The sequence below is a fragment of the Erigeron canadensis genome, chromosome 9 (genome assembly GCF_010389155.1).
Source record: "Erigeron canadensis isolate Cc75 chromosome 9, C_canadensis_v1, whole genome shotgun sequence".
Classification (NCBI taxonomy): domain Eukaryota; kingdom Viridiplantae; phylum Streptophyta; class Magnoliopsida; order Asterales; family Asteraceae; genus Erigeron; species Erigeron canadensis.
This window is the reverse complement of record NC_057769.1, coordinates 21,150,183-21,167,166: the sequence shown is the minus strand read 5'-3', so window position 1 is coordinate 21,167,166 and position 16,984 is coordinate 21,150,183. Positions and strand designations below refer to the sequence as shown.

The following is a 16,984-nucleotide window of genomic DNA, read 5'->3' as shown; positions in this document are numbered from 1 at the left end:
AGACTGACTCTTTTAATTTTTCTTTCAATGCAAGAATATTGTAATAACACGATTTCTGCTCTAGATTCGATCTCAACAATGGTGGATGTAAGTGTGTGTGTTCTTTGTGTGTTTAGTGTGTATATTGAGAGAGAGTATGTGTGTGTGTCTTTTAGACGGATAGAGGTGTGTGAAAATTATGAAGGTTGTTATTGAAATAGTTATATGTATATATATGATGCCTAAGGAATGAGGAGTATTTATACTATAAGTCCTTATACATGCTAAACTTTATATTTAGCTCCTCATCCTTAGTTATCATATATCTATGATTTAACAAGTAAGTCCACAATCTTAATTACAATTTATTACTATTTTTGGATTTCTAACATTCTCCCCCTTAGTGATATATTGTAATGGATGAAGTACGTGTTATTTTGTCTTGTAGGAATGAGGTAGATGAGCCCGGTGGTGAAGACAATTGGTATGATGAAACAAGACTTCAAAGCTTTTTCATTGTCTTTGGAGAGCTTGAATCAATCTTGGTCTTGGACTTCTTGAAGTTAAAACATAAGGTAATTCTCAATGTTCTTAATTGAACAGAGAATAAAAATTATGTCTTGAATCTTTGAAAATTGTTGAACCAAGATTCAGAGTTGTCTTTTGAAAATGCGGAAGGTATAAACTTGGCGTTGGTTCTTCAATCTTCGATTCTTGAGTGAAAAATTGTTTTCTTGGAATAAAGTATCAAAAACTTGTACTTCCCCCTTGATGTATGCATAGGAACATTCTTGAACAAGTGTAAATGAACAACTTGAAGATCTTGAATAAAATATTTTGATGAAGACTCTTTTGAAGCTTTACTTCTTGGTCTTGAATCTTCCAATCAATTTTTAACTTTTCGTAGCTTTGATCTTTGTTACATTTAACTTGAACACTTTGGAGAGTAAATATTTGAATGAAATTTGGATAAATCTCTTATGAAGTGATCATGCTCCCCCTCAATTCATGAGTATAAACATTTTGGAGCATCTTTAAACATTTGTTCCATCTTGAGATAATATCCTCTCATCATTGGTCTCATTCTTATCTTTGTAATCATCTTGTTTTTCTTTTTCAAGTCAAGAACTTAGTCGACTAAAATCCAGTGAAAATCTGAGCTCAATTGACTGAAATTCCATTAATTACAAGTTTTTCCATCAATCCCATACATCCTTAACTCTAAATATTCTCTCTTATCTTCATCCCTAACCTCCATACACTCACTTCAGCACAAATCAAGCTAAAAAATCAATCATAATCGTTTTCTCCCCCTCATAATGACAAAGTTGGGAACCAATGTTATTATGCAAACATTGATTGATTAAATACTAAAAGAAATAACATAAGTGTAAACAAGATTTGCCTGGAGAAATATCAAGCATCAACTCATCAACTCAAACCATTAGCCCAACCCAAAGAATCCTAAGGGTAACTAAAATTTAAGTTTGAAGTTGTTGGTACAAACGTTATAGAATGGTGTTGGTGGTTTTTGTGTTTGTGAGAAGAGAAATGGAAAAACCGGATAAGAATGATCCGTTAACATGTTCAAAAATCAAAAAGATTAATGAAATGACCGATAGAAATGTATAACATTTTTCGGATTTCCTATGTATCATTGAAATATGCACAAAGCAATGTTCTAACATAGTTCGGTCTTGCAGCTTTTTAACCACGAGATTGCTTCAAAGAATATAAATCATGGTCAGTGTCACCAAGGCGTTCGATAACCATAATCTATCAATTAAGATATCACTACAAATGTTTCGGCTATATCACATAGATAAGCAATAATATCACAAAGATATGACTAAAATGTATCTTAAGAAAATGAAAATGATCAAATGAATGATCAAGCATGATAGTTGTAGACACAATGTGATCAAATGAAGTCGGGGACTGGAACAGAATGTCTCCCTTTTTCAATATCAACATCTTCCAAATGAAGAGTCAATAGAAATGTGAAAATCTCTATGAGAAATGAAACAAGTATTTGTTAAGAAACACTTGAGTGGTTAGGTAAAGATGTGCATCGCTTAACTGGGTCCATGAAGTCTTTATCAAGATATCAACAAATGACATCCGATAGAAATGTGTTTTACTCGGCGATTTTAGAAATTTAGGGAAGGGTATCATTTCTTTTAACCCTTTTCTCACAACATATCACCATAACCTCTCACTTTTCGACTTTACTCCCTCCAACCTATTTGCACGAAATTATCATCACTCAAAATACCCTCACAATCTAATGAAAGAATCGAATACTCCGGGGTTAGAACTCATTGGTGATGATGAAGTTCATGGAGTGAATGAATCACTCAAGTGCAACCTAATCAACGAACTTCAATTGATGAAAAGTCATTTGAAAATCATCAAACGTGTGTATGAAAAAAAAATTTTAAAACACATTTGAAGTTTTGAAATTTTTGAAATCACAAACTCCCCCTTAGTCTATGCAAAGGTATATCAAAATGTTTTTCATAGAAAGGTAGAGCAAAAATTGGTTTTTGTGAGATCAAAACAAAATCTCTGTTGTGATATATACAAAAAAATTTGAGAGTCTAAAGTGAACAAAAAAAAAATTTTGGAAACACAAAATTTTTGCTTCAACAATGTTCATAGTAAGAATACTAGGGAGTACACAAAGGCGTTCAATCCTTTGCATCTTACATCAACAAGTTGGATGCAAAATAAAACATTTAAACACATTTAACTCAATCAATTGTTCAAGATGAGACAACTAGGGAGTACACAAAGGCGTTCAATCCTTCGCTTTTCATATCAACAATTGAGAGTTTTGGTAAAAAAAATTTGTTTAACAATGGAGAGTAACAAAATCTTTTGGCGGGAAAAATAATTTTTGCCCAGGGTTTTCAAAAGAAATCATGAAAGCCTCTTTTGGAAATAAATCAAACAATGAAGCACGGGTTATACACAGAATATGTATAAGCTACTTTGAAATAAATAAATCATTGAAGCACGGGTTACATACAAAGTATATGTAAACCACTAAGATATAAATAAAATTATGAAGCCCGGGTTACATACTGTAACAACCGTCATAGAAATGTTTTAAATAAATTCCTCGAATCGTATTGTCGCCATGAGAACGATCAGACGGTTCAATTTAACTTTAATTCTAGGTATATTTTAGTCCTCATTTATGTGTTTACATGAAGGCCCATTTGATCTTAAATCTTGATTTAAATGACGAGTTTATAATTTAATACGATAAAATACTAGATTTTGAGTCGTAAACGTTTGTATTCATAAAAGTCCTAGTCTAAAATGTTCACAAATAGTCCGTACATTTATAAAGGTCATTTAATATAGGAAAGGTATATATAGAAAATGATGGAAACCCTTGAGAGAGAAACACTATTCATTCTTCTTCTGCACCTTTCTTCTCCTTCTCTCTCTAAAACACACACTTGCAGCCTCTTTTTCACACACAAAAATCACCTCTTGATTTTGGGTTGTTAAACCAAAATTATTTGTACTTTTAGCATCCTTGTGATAATCAAAACATATTTCCGGAATCAAATCTCAGGTAACAACAAAATTTTGAGTTTTTGATCAAAATGATCAAAATAAAAGTGTACTTTTTCAAGCTTTTGTTCTTGATGATTTGGTCCAATTTTTGAATGAAAAACATGTTAATAGCTAATGGGTTTGAGTCTAAATGTGTTTAGTAACATTTTTATGAACAAATTTGGGTCATAACATGCTTTAATCTATAAAACCCATTTTGAAAATGAGGGAAAACTTGTTCTTAATGAGCCATGCCTTATTTATGTTATAGATGGTCTTAAAATCGTTAAAAGCGTTAATGGTTAGTGTTATTATGTATATATGTGCTACTTTTATGTTCTAACAAGTCCCGGAACGTTCTGGAAGAAGGGACGGTCTTGGTGGGACGATCTTGGTCCCCAAGATCGTCCTGGACATCCCCTTGGTTCATAATTCTTGCTTGTTCGATCTTGTGTGGTGTTGAGCTGTTGCTGGTACGTTTAATGGGTAACCGATCCTTTGGATTGGTGTAGCTCAAACAATCGTTCAATCAATTGATCTTATGCTTGTTCTTGCCTTGGGTACCTAGGACGATCCTAGTCTGTAAACTAAAGCGATCTTGAGTTCAAAACCCTTGGAACAATCTTGAAACCCTGAGCCTGTGAAACGATCTTAAGCTTTGACACTTGAAACGATTTTGAACCATGGAGAATGAGACGATCTTGACTCAGTGACAGAGGGACGATCTTGGACCCTAGCTCCTAGGACGACCTTGAGGCAGCTAGGACGGTCTTGAGGCATCATCAGCTAGGACGATCTTGAAACATGGGAGCCAAAACGATCTTGTACCAAACACTAAACGAACTTGTTCTCTAACATAACATACATGATCCTTTATCATCAAACCAATTCATAACATCATCAATCACATCAAAGGCTACTTGTTAACATCAAAAAAACTAGTTCACGACTCGATCTAGAACAACGAATTTTGTGCAAACTCTGATCGTGTATTCAAAGACATGTTCAATCTTGATTATTAAAATACGAAATCTATGAACAACTAAATCGAGTTCTAAACGCTAAAGTTCATTATTTAGAGACACGTTCAACTCATTAACCCGATAAGTACTTATGTGTGAGTTCAAAGACGTACATTTCAAGTCAAAACGTTCAACGATCTTCAAAGGACCAAATCATCAGTTCATCAAGGACATTTCAATGATTAATCAATCACAAGAACTAATACACGTGCTTATTTATGAATCATGGATTGTGATTAGGTTTACATTAAGGCATTCTTGGATTCAGATAGATACCAATTTATCTCTGTGCTACTAATCTGTGCTTGTAGCAGATCACTGTAAGCCTTCGTAGCCCCTTTTTCTTTACTTATGTTTTGGGGTGAAAGGAATACTACATATGCTTTTATATATGCCGTAACTGCTTTTATTACTTTATGGTTGTTAGACTACTTTGTGACATACTTGCCGGTCATGTTGATGACTGTGAGTGCACGATTGATATATGTGTTCTAGCCGGTCATGTTGATGACTGTGAGTGCTCGATTGATATTAGCCGGTCATGTTAATGACTGTGAGTGCTCGATTGATATTAGCCGGTCATGTTGATGACTGTGAGTGCTCGATTGATATATACTTGCTGGTCATATTGATGCCTGTGTATGCACGATTAATCTATTTTAGCCAGGTACCGTAAGTGCACGATTATACACATACACATACTTATGTGCAAAGTTGGTCTCTAGCCACATCATACCACTTTATTCTCAATTTCTATTGTCGGCATAAAACATATTTATACACTCGTTTATATACTCAAACCTACGAACTCACCAACCTTTGTGTTGACACGTTTAAGTATTCCTTTCAGGTAATCAAGCAAATCGTGGCTAGGATTGGTAGCATGGGACTCTTAGCAGACTGCAGGCTAGGTTTTTGAGTTTGCATGCTTTCGTTCTTGCTTGAGGGCAATATGCCTAACCGTTGCCCCTGCGTGGGAACTTAATATACTTATATTTGAATGATGACTGAATCTATGTGTGATAACTCCTCTCTTTTGCTAAATTGACTATGTAATCGACTATTTATGCTTAATCTATGCATACATTTAGTATTCCTATGTAACATCCATGTGCGCGTGTGCTTTATCTTACATCCTGAGTTTTCCGCCGCTGTCGGGGTGTTATAGATTGGTATCATAGTCGTGGTTATAGTGAATTAGGTGGATTTGCCTAGACTATAACTTAGGAACCGCACATAGCATGCATGATAGGAATTATGTGTGCATTCAATCTCTATGGATCTTATCTATATCTGCGATATTCATGCTAATGTATTCAGTCATGCGTAGACCTTAGAACCATGCTACCTTGCCACGTGTACTCATGCTATTGGTATTCGAACTATAAGATGTGATTAAATTTAAATAATGATAATAAGTTAGCGAAATGATGTGTTGTTAGCAAGGAAGTACGGCGATATATCATCACAGAAAAGCCTGATCAACTTTTCGCGTGTGGTATATTTTCTATGGACTTGATGGCAACATGGATCGTGCCTAAGATGGTTAGAGTGTGGTAGCAACTCTGGCATGTTCAATAGGTGTTGGTCGGGTGGAGGGTTAGCCGCTGGTACACCCTGTATACATACCTTTGCCAATACCTAGGGAGCATATCAGTACCGTGAACCGACCTTGCATTAGATGTACTAGAGGTGTGGAGGGTTAGCCGCTGGTACACCTTGTATACATACACAGCTAGTGCAACGGATGTAGGTGTTAGATCCGGACCGCATTTTGGCTGTCAAAAGTTAATTGGATTTAAAAATTAAATTTAAGTTGAAATGGTTATATTACTCATCTTGCGAACTATCCTTCATGAATTGAATATCTTATTGTAATGTTACTTTGTACTGCATGATTGATATTGATGATAATGCTCACCTTCAGACGTAATACTTGATTTGTTGAGTTACATGCGATAATGGAAGTATAAATGTATACGGTTCTAGAAAACTAACACGAGGGTGTTTGAGAGTGCGTAAATGACGTCACGAACGACTATTTCCTCATTCTAACGCCGATCCCGTCTTTTCCTGATATAGGAAAATGGTGCGCACAAGAGCAAACCCGAATGCCGAGGCTCAAGCTGAGGGAGTTGGTCGTGGTAACCCGGGAGGTGGTCGTGGCAATCCAAGAGTTGGTCGTGGAGGTCAGCAAGGGAGAGGCCGTGGTAGGGGTCGTGGTGGCCGTGGTGATGGCTTGGGGCATGTTGAAAACCCTGATTTGGCCACTATCATCTCTGAACAGTTGGCGACTTCAATGCCTACTATTATCGAACAAGTGACTGCCGCAATGGGTGTTGTTTCGAATCAGAACCGAAGAGCACCTGAAGTTGAAGTTGAACCAGTAAGAGTTGGACCGCAACAAGTGAATCCAGAACCAGAGAATTTTGACCCCGAAGTGGAGTTTGTTGGGGATGGTGTTTATGTGGGCCCTGGACCCAGGAGGTTTCCCAGGAATGATGAGTATGCAGTGGAAAGGAGAGGGTGTTGTTTCACTGAGTTCAAGAAGTGTGGTCCACCAGATTATAATGGAAGAGGAGTGGCTGCTGTGTTTATGAAATGGTTGGAGAAGATGGAAGCAGTCATGGACATAAGTGAATGTGCATCTCATCAGAGAGTAAGATTCACTGGAGGTTCATTCACCGATGATGCACTGTCATGGTGGAACACTTTGTTAGGAGCCCGTGGAAGAACTGCTACTTTGGAAACACCATGAGATCAGTTTAAGGAGATGATGAGGAACCGTTTTTGCCCGCTGAATGAGATGCAGAAGATCGAGCAAGAATTTTGGCACCACACCATGGTAGGATCTGGTCATGCAGAGTATACCAGCAAGTTCCATGAGCTAGCTAGATTGGTGCCTCATTTGGTGACTTCCGAGTCTAAGTTGATTGAGAGATACATCTATGGCCTCATTCCTCAGATTCGTAACACTATGACTGGCATTCCTCCTTACTCGATTGAAGAGGCCATTCGAAGGACCAGTGCTATGACTGATAACCTGGTTAGAGCTGGAACACTGACTAAATTTGGAGAGAAGAAGAGGGACTTTGGTGAACCCAGTAAGAGAAGGGATTTCAGAGCTGACAAGAGAGTCAGAATTGGAAAGGTGTTTGCAGCAGTTGAGTCAGGACAGAGGGCATATGTTGGGCATTCTCCTCAGTGTGCTGCTTGTACTTATCATCATTCAACAACAGTGCCATGTCGAGTTTGTCAGAACTGTTAGAAATTTGGGCACTTGTCTAGAGATTGCAGAGCAGCCAGAATCCCCGCGGCACCACTGAATGTCGCACCAAGAAACATTAGAAATCCTCCAATTAATCCAAGAGCTTGTTATGAGTGTGGTAGCACTGAGCACTACCGCAATGCTTGCCCAAGAATTGTTAGGCGACCCGCCCCAGCCGCAGCCAATCAGAATCCTCTACAGATTGCAGCACCAAAGCCACCAAGAGCTAACCAAGCCCAGCAGGCCAGGGGCCGAGTCTTTGCTTTGAATGCTGTGGAAGCCGCTAACGATCCAAACGTTGTCACGGGTACATTTCTCTTAAACAATCATCTAGCTACTGTGTTATTCGATTCGAGTGCCGACTACAGCTTTATCTCTACTAACTTTGTGTGCACTTTTAACGTGAAACCCATTCGTACACATGCATGTTATGAAATAGAAGTAGCTAGTGGTGGAATCTCTAAACTTGACCAAATTGTGCCTAAATGTGTGTTAACACTTGATACTCATTCATACTATATAGACTTAGTCCCATTTGAAATGGGTAGCTCTGATGTAATAGTGGGGATGGATTGGTTATCCCTGGTAGATGCAACCATTGTATGTCGCGCGAAAATTCTTAAGATTCCCTTAAGCGGGGGAGACGTACTAGAAATCCAAGGTGAACGACCCGAGTCTCACAAACAAAACCTAATGAGCACAACAACTGGAGTAACCAGACTGGCCGATATCCCAATAGTCCGTGATTTTCCCGATGTATTTCCTGATGATGTTCAGGGATTGCCTCCGTCTGGACAAGTTGAATTCCGAATCGATCTCCTACCTAATGCAACACCAGTAGCAAAGGCACCATACCGTTTAGCTCCCTCTGAAATGCAAGAACTCGCGACACAGTTACAAGAGTTAAAAGACAAGGGTTTCATTCGACCAAGTTCTTCACCATGGGGTGCACCAGTATTATTCGTTAAGAAGAAAGACGGATCTTTTCGCATGTGCATCGATTATTGTGAGCTAAATAAGTTAACCGTTAAGAATCGATATCCTCTACAGCGCATTGGTGATTTATTTGATCAATTGCAAGGCGCCAAGTACTTCTCTAAGATCGATCTTTGTTCAGGTTACCATCAGTTAAAAGTCCGTGAAGAAGACGTACCAAAGACAGCGTTTAACACGAGATATGGACACTTTGAGTTTTTGGTGATGCCATTTGTATTAACATTTGTATTAACAAATGTGCCTGCTGTTTTCATGGATCTGATGAATCGCGTATGCAAACCCTATTTAGATCAGTCCATCATTGTTTTCATTGACGATATCCTTATTTACTCGAAGACTAAGAAAGAGCATGAAGTACACCTGAGAGAAGCCTTAGAACTTCTGAGAGATGAAAAGTTGTACGGGAAGTTCTCGAAATGTGAATTTTGATTAGAAGAGGTGAAGTTTTTGGGTCATGTAGTTGACAAGGATGGAATAAAGGTTGATCCCAGCAAGATAGAAGCAGTGGAGAAATGGAGAAGGCCAGAGACACCGACAGAGATCAGACAGTTTCTTGGGTTAGCAGGCTACTACCGCCGATTTATCGAGAACTTCTCAAAGATCGCTCAACCTCTTACACTGTTGACACACAAAGATAGAAGTTTCGATTGGGGAGAGAAACAAGAAGAAGCTTTCAGAATCTTGAAGGAGAAGTTATGCAATACACCGGTCTTAAGTCTCCCAGAAGGAACCAATGACTTTATCGTTTACTGCGACGCGTCAGGTCAAGGCTTAGGATGTGTGCTGATGCAGCGAGGCAAGGTTATTGCATATGCCTCTCGCCAACTGAAGATTCATGAGAAGAATTACACTACTCACGATTTGGAGTTGGGAGCTATCGTTTTTGCACTCAAATGTTGGAGGCACTACCTGTACGGGACAAAGAGTGTGATATACACAGATCATAAGAGCCTTCAACATATCTTCACTCAGAAAGATCTTAATATGCGCCAGAGACGATGGCTAGAGTTGTTTAGCGACTACGATTATGAGATTTGATATCATCCCAGAAAGGCAAATGTAGTAGCAAACGCCTTAAGTAGAAAAGAGAGAGTTAGACCAAGTCGAATTAGAGCCATGAGCATTACCGTGCACAACAGTCTGAAAGATAGAGTGATTGGGGCACAAGTAGAAGCAAACAAGAAGGAGAATGTTGACAGAGAAAGATTGGGAGGTATGATAGAACAGTTTACTCAAAGAGATGATAGAGGACTGTATTTTTGTGATCGATTGTGGATACCAATGTATGGAGGACTAAGAACGCTGATAATGGACGAAGCGCACAAAGCAAGATATTCTATTCACCCAGGGATAGATAAGATGTATCAAGACTTGCGAGATCTATTTTGGTGGCTAGGAATGAAGAACGATGTGGCGGTCTATGTGAGTAAGTGCCTAACGTGTTTGAAGGTTAAGGCAGAACATAAGAAACCAAGAGGACTACTAACACAACCAGAGCTTCCCAGTTGGAAGTGGGAAAAGATCACTATGGATTTTGTTACGAAGTTACCAAGAACAAGTAGTGGTAAGGACGCAATTTGGGTGGTGATAGATCAGCTGACCAAGTCAGCGCATTTCATACCCATACGTGAGGATTTCTCAATAGAGCAGTATGCACGTCTGTATCTTAAGGATATTGTAGCAAAACACGGCGTTCCAGTATCGATCATTAGTGATAGGGATAGTCGATTTACCTCAGGATTTTGGAAATCGTTGCAACGAGCCTTAGGAACGCGAATTGATATGAGCACAGCCTACCATCCGCAGACAGATGGACGGAGTGAGAGAACGATTCAGACACTAGAAGACATGCTAAGAGCCTGTGTCATAGACTTTGGAGGAAGTTGGGATACTCACCTCCCACTAATCGAATTCTCATATGACAATAGTTATCATGCAAGTATTGGGTGTCCGCCTTTTGAGGTTTTGTATGGGAGAAAATGTCGATCCCCGCTTGCATGGCATGAAGTCGGAGACATGCAACTAATAGGTCCAGAAATCATTCTCGAAACTACCGAAAGAGTTGCTCAAATCAAGGAGAATTTTCTGAAAGCAAGAGACAGACAAAAGAAATATGCAGACAACCAAAGGAAACCTTTAGAGTTTTAGGTTGGTGATCGGGTGATGCTTAAAGTTTCGCGTTGGAAGGGCGTAGTCAGATTCGTTAAGAGGGGGAAACTAGCCCCAAGATATGTTGGACCGTTTGAGATTGTAGAACGCATTGGTGCAGTAGCTTACTGTTTGAAACTTCCTCAAGAGTTGAGTAACGTACACGATGTTTTCTACGTATCGAACCTTGAGAAGTGTCTAGCCAATGAAACAACATATGTTCTTTTGAACGAGATACGAGTAGATAGTAATCTAAGCTTCAAAAAAGAACCCGTCGAAATATTGGAACGAGAAGTCAAAAAGCCCAAGAGACATAAGTATACCATTATGAAAGTTCGTTGGAACTCCTGTAGAGACCCAGAATTCACTTGGGAATGAGAAGATAAAATGAAGCTTAAGTATTCACACCTTTTCGCTTAACCCGATACCTCAAACTAGTGAGAAAACCTAAGAGCTTAGCTCCTAGCTTAACACTTGACACTTGCTATGCGATATGATACTTGAAACTCAATGTGAAGCATGCTACTTGTTATTGAGTGTGATTACATAGTTGAAAGTTAACATGCAACTTAATGCCTGTAAACTTGGTGTGCAATCGAAACATGAAACATGACGTGTAATCCAAATTTCGGGATGAAATTCCTTTAAGTAGGGGAGAATGTAACAACCGTCATAGAAATGTTTTCAATAAATTCCTCGAATCGTATTGTCGCCATGAGAACGATCAGACGACTCAATTTAACTTAAATTCTAGGTATATTTTAGTCCTCATTTATGTGTTTACATGAAGGCCCATTTGATCTTAAATCTTGATTTAAATGACGAGTTTATAATTTAATATGATAAAATACTAGATTTTGAGTCGTAACCGTTTGTATTCATAAAAGTCCTAGTCTAAAATGTTCACAAATAGTCCGTACATTTATAAAGGTCATTTAATATAGGAAAGGTATATATAGAAAATGATGGAAACCCTTGAGAGAGAAACACTATTCATTCTTCTTCTGCACCTTTCTTCTCTCTCTCTCTCTCTAAAACACACACTTGCAGCCTCTTTTTCACACACAAAAATCACCTCTTGATTTTGGGTTGTTAAACCAAAATTATTTGTACTTTTAGCATCCTTGTGATAATCAAAACATATTTCCGGAATCAAATCTCAGGTAACAACAACAAATTTTGAGTTTTTGATCAAAATGATCAAAATAAAAGTGTACTTTTTCAAGCTTTTGTTCTTGATGATTTGGTCCAATTTTTGAATGAAAAACATGTTAATAGCTAATGGGTTTGAGTCTAAATGTGTTTAGTAACATTTTTATGAACAAATTTGGGTCATAACATGCTTTAATCTATAAAACCCATTTTTGAAAATGAGGGAAAACTTGTTCTTAATGAGCCATGCCTTATTTATGTTATAGATGGTCTTAAAATCGTTAAAAGCGTTAATGGTTAGTGTTATTATGTATATATGTGCTACTTTTATGTTCTAACAAGTCCCGGAACGTTCTGGAAGAAGGGACGGTCTTGGTGGGACGATCTTGGTCCCCAAGATCGTCCTGGACATCCCCTTGGTTCATAATTCTTGCTTGTTCGATCTTGTGTGGTGTTGAGCTGTTGCTGGTACGTTTAATGGGTAACCGATCCTTTGGATTGGTGTAGCTCAAACAATCGTTCAATCAATTGATCTTATGCTTGTTCTTGCCTTGGGTACCTAGGACGATCCTAGTCTGTAAACTAAAGCGATCTTGAGTTCAAAACCCTTGGAACAATCTTGAAACCCTGAGCCTGTGAAACGATCTTAAGCTTTGACACTTGAAACGATTTTGAACCATGGAGAATGAGACGATCTTGACTCAATGACAGAGGGACGATCTTGGACCCTAGCTCCTAGGACGACCTTGAGGCAGCTAGGACGGTCTTGAGGCATCATCAGCTAGGACGATCTTGAAACATGGGAGCCAAAACGATCTTGTACCAAACACTAAACGAACTTGTTCTCTAACATAACATACATGATCCTTTATCATCAAACCAATTCATAACATCATCAATCACATCAAAGGCTACTTGTTAACATCAAAAAAACTAGTTCACGACTCGATCTAGAACAACGAATTTTGTGCAAACTCTGATCGTGTATTCAAAGACATGTTCAATCTTGATTATTAAAATACGAAATCTATGAACAACTAAATCGAGTTCTAAACGCTAAAGTTCATTATTTAGAGACACGTTCAACTCATTAACCCGATAAGTACTTATGTGTGAGTTCAAAGACGTACATTTCAAGTCCAGTTCATGTATTTAAAGTTTAATTAAACTCGTTTGAGTCAAAACGTTCAACGATCTTCAAAGGACCAAATCATCAGTTCATCAAGGACATTTCAATGATTAATCAATCACAAGAACTAATACACGTGCTTATTTATGAATCATGGATTGTGATTAGGTTACATTAAGGCATTCTTGGATTCAGATAGATACCTATTTATCTCTGTGCTACTAATCTGTCCTTGTAGCAGATCACTGTGAGCCTTCGTAGCCCCTTTTTCTTTACTTATGTTTTGGGGTGAAATGAATACTACATATGCTTTTATATATGTCGTAACTGCTTTTATTACTCTATGGCTGTTAGACTACTTTGTGACATACTTGTCGGTCATGTTGATGACTGTGAGTGCACGATTGATATATGTGTTGTAGCCGGTCATGTTGATGACTGTGAGTGCTCGATTGATATTAGCCGGTCATGTTAATGACTGTGAGTGCTCGATTGATATTAGCCGGTCATGTTGATGACTGTGAGTGCTCGATTGATATATAATTGCTGGTCATATTGATGCCTGTGTATGCACGATTAATCTATTTTAGCCAGGTACCGTAAGTGCACGATTATACACATACACATACTTATGTGCAAAGTTGGTCTCTAGCCACATCATACCACTTTATTCTCAATTTCTATTGTCGGCATAAAACATATTTATACACTCGTTTATATACTCAAACCTACGAACTCACCAACCTTTGTGTTGACACGTTTAAGTATTCCTTTCAGGTAATCAAGCAAATCGTGGCTAGGATTGGTAGCATGGGACTCTTAGCATACTGCAGGCTAGGTTTTGGAGTTTGCATGCTTTTGTTCTTGCTTGAGGGCAATATGCCTAACCGTTGCCCTTGCGTGGGAACTTAATATACTTATATTTGAATGATGACTGAATCTATGTGTGATAACTCCTCTCTTTTGCTAAATTGACTATGTAATCGACTATTTATGCTTAATCTATGCATACATTTAGTATTCCTATGTAACATCCATGTGCACGTGTGCTTTATCTTACATCCTAAGTTTTCCGCCGCTGTCGGGGTGTTACAGATTGGTATCATAGCCGTGGTTATAGTGAATTAGGTGGATTTGCCTAGACTATGACTTAGGAACCGCACGTAGCATGCATGATAGGAATTATGTGTGCATTCAATCTCTATGGATCTTATCTATATCTGCGATATTCATGCTAATGTATTCATTCATGCGCAGACCTTAGAACCATGCTACCTTGCCACGTGTACTCATGCTATTGGTATTCGAACTATGAGATGTGATTAAATTTAAATAATGATAATAAGTTAGCGAAATGATGTGTTGTTAGCAAGGAAGTACGGCGATATATCATCACAGAAAAGCCTGATCAACTTTTCGCGTGTGGTATATTTTCTATGGACTTGATGGCAACATGGATCGTGCCTAAGATGGTTAGAGTGTGGTTGCAACTCTGGCATGTTCAATAGGTGTTGGTCGGGTGGAGGGTTAGCCGCTGGTACACCCTGTATACATACCTTTGCCAATACCTAGGGAGCATATCAGTACGATGAACCGACCTTGCATTAGATGTACTAGAGGTGTGGAGGGTTAGCCGCTGGTACACCCTGTATACATACACCGCTAGTGCAACGGATGTAGGTGTTAGATCCGGACCGCATTTTGGCTGTCAAAAGTTAATTGGATTTAAAAATTAAATTTAAGTTGAAATGGTTATATTATTCATCTTGCGAACTATCCTTCATGAATTGAATATCTTATTGTAATGTTACTTTGTACTACATGATTGATATTGATGATAATGCTCACCTTCAGACGTATTACTTGATTTCTTGAGTTGCATGCGATAATGGAAGTATAAATGTATAGGATGCTAGAAAACTAACACGAGTGTGTTTGAGAGTACGTAAATGACGTCACGAATGACTATTTCCTCATTCTAATGTCGATCCCGTCTTTTCCTAATATAGGAAAATGGTGCGCACAAGAGCAAACCCGAATGTCGAGGCTCAAACTGAGGGAGTTGGTCGTGGTAACCCTGGAGGTGGTCGTGGAGGTCAGCAAGGGAGAGGCAGTGGTAGGGGTCGTGGTGGTCGTGGTGATGGCTTGGGGCATGTTGAAAACCCTGATTTGGCTACTATCATCATTGAACAGTTGGCGGCTTCAATGCCTAGTATTATCGAACAAGTGACTACCGCAATGGGAGCCATTCCGAATCAGAACCGAAGAGCACCTAAAGTTGAAGCTGAACCAGTAAGAGTTGCACCGCAACAAGTGAATCAAGAACCAGAGAATTTTGACCCCGAAGTGGAGTTTGTTGGGGATGGTGTTTATGTGGGCCCTAGACCCAGGAGGTTTCCCAGAAATGATGAGTATGTAGTGGAAATGAGAGGGTGTAGTTACACTGAGTTCAAGAAGTGTGGTCCACCAGATTATAATGGAAGAGGAGGGGCTGGTGTGTTTATGAAATGGTTGAAGAAGATGGAAGTAGTCATGGACATAAGTGAATGTCCATCTCATCAGAGAGTAAGATTCACTGGAGGTTCATTCACCGATGATGCACTGTCATGGTGGAACACTTTGCTAGGAGCCCGTGGAAGAACTGCTACTTTGGAAACACCTTGGGATCAGTTTAAGGAGATGATGAGGAACCGATTTTGCCCGCTGAATGAGATGCAGAAGATCGAGCAAGAATTTTGGCACCACACCATGGTAGGATCTGGTCATGCAGAGTATACCAGCAAGTTCCAAGAGCTAGCTAGATTGGTGCCTCATTTGGTGACTTCCGAGTCTAAGTTGATTAAGAGATACATCTATGGCCTCATTCCTCAGATTCGTAACACTATGACTGGCATTCCTCCTTACTCGATTGAAGAGGCCATTCGAAGGACCAGTGCTATGACTGATGACCTGGTTAGAGCTGGAACACTGACTAAATCTGGAGAGAAGAAGAGGGACTTTGGTGAACCCAGTAAGAGAAGGGATTTCAGAGCTGACAAGAGAGTCAGAGTTGGAAAGGTGTTTGCAGCAGTTGAGTCAGGACAGAGGGCGTATGTTGGGCATTCTCCTCAGTGTGCTACTTGTACTTATCATCATCCAACAACAGTGCCATGTCGATTTTGTCAAAACTGTCAGAAATTTGGGCACTTGTCTAGAGATTGTAGAGCAGCCAAAATCCCATTTGGTAATTGTTTGATTTGAAGACCCAAAAAGTAGTTCACTTCCCCAATCATACTCATTTCAAAATGATTAACCATTAGAGATGAAAAGTTTCGGCAAAATGTTTGACTGGTTGACCTAAAGATAATGTCATCAACATATATTTGGACAAGAAGAACATGTTTACCTTGTTTACGAATGAACAGGGTAGGATCTATTGTGCCTTTGGTAAAGCCACCTTTAATCAAGAATGTAGTTAAGGAATCATACCATGCGCGAGGTGCTTGCTTAAGATCGTAGAGAGCCTTGTCTAACCTGTAGACATGGTTTGGCCTTTTAGAATCAACAAAACCTTCTGGTTGTTCAACGTAAACTTCTTCTTTGAGGTCCCCATTCAAGAAAGCTGTCTTCGCATCCATTTGAAACACAGTGAAGTTTCAGAATGCGGCATAAGCTAAGAAAATCCGAATGGCTTCCATTCTTGCAACTGGAGCAAAAGTTTCGTCGAAGTCAACACCAGGT

At 38.9% G+C, this 16,984-nt stretch overlaps 1 protein-coding gene across 1 annotated transcript; it reads left to right on the top strand.

The window, feature by feature from the left end:
* Positions 1–6,657: 6,657 nt before the first annotated feature.
* Positions 6,658–9,264, top strand: LOC122583331. The gene is made up of 4 exons (XM_043755750.1): positions 6,658–7,230; positions 7,336–7,775; positions 7,860–8,146; positions 8,363–9,264. Exons 1-4 carry the CDS (start codon positions 6,658–6,660, stop codon positions 9,262–9,264), a joined length of 2,202 nt encoding a protein of 733 aa, XP_043611685.1.
* Positions 9,265–16,984: the final 7,720 nt, after the last annotated feature.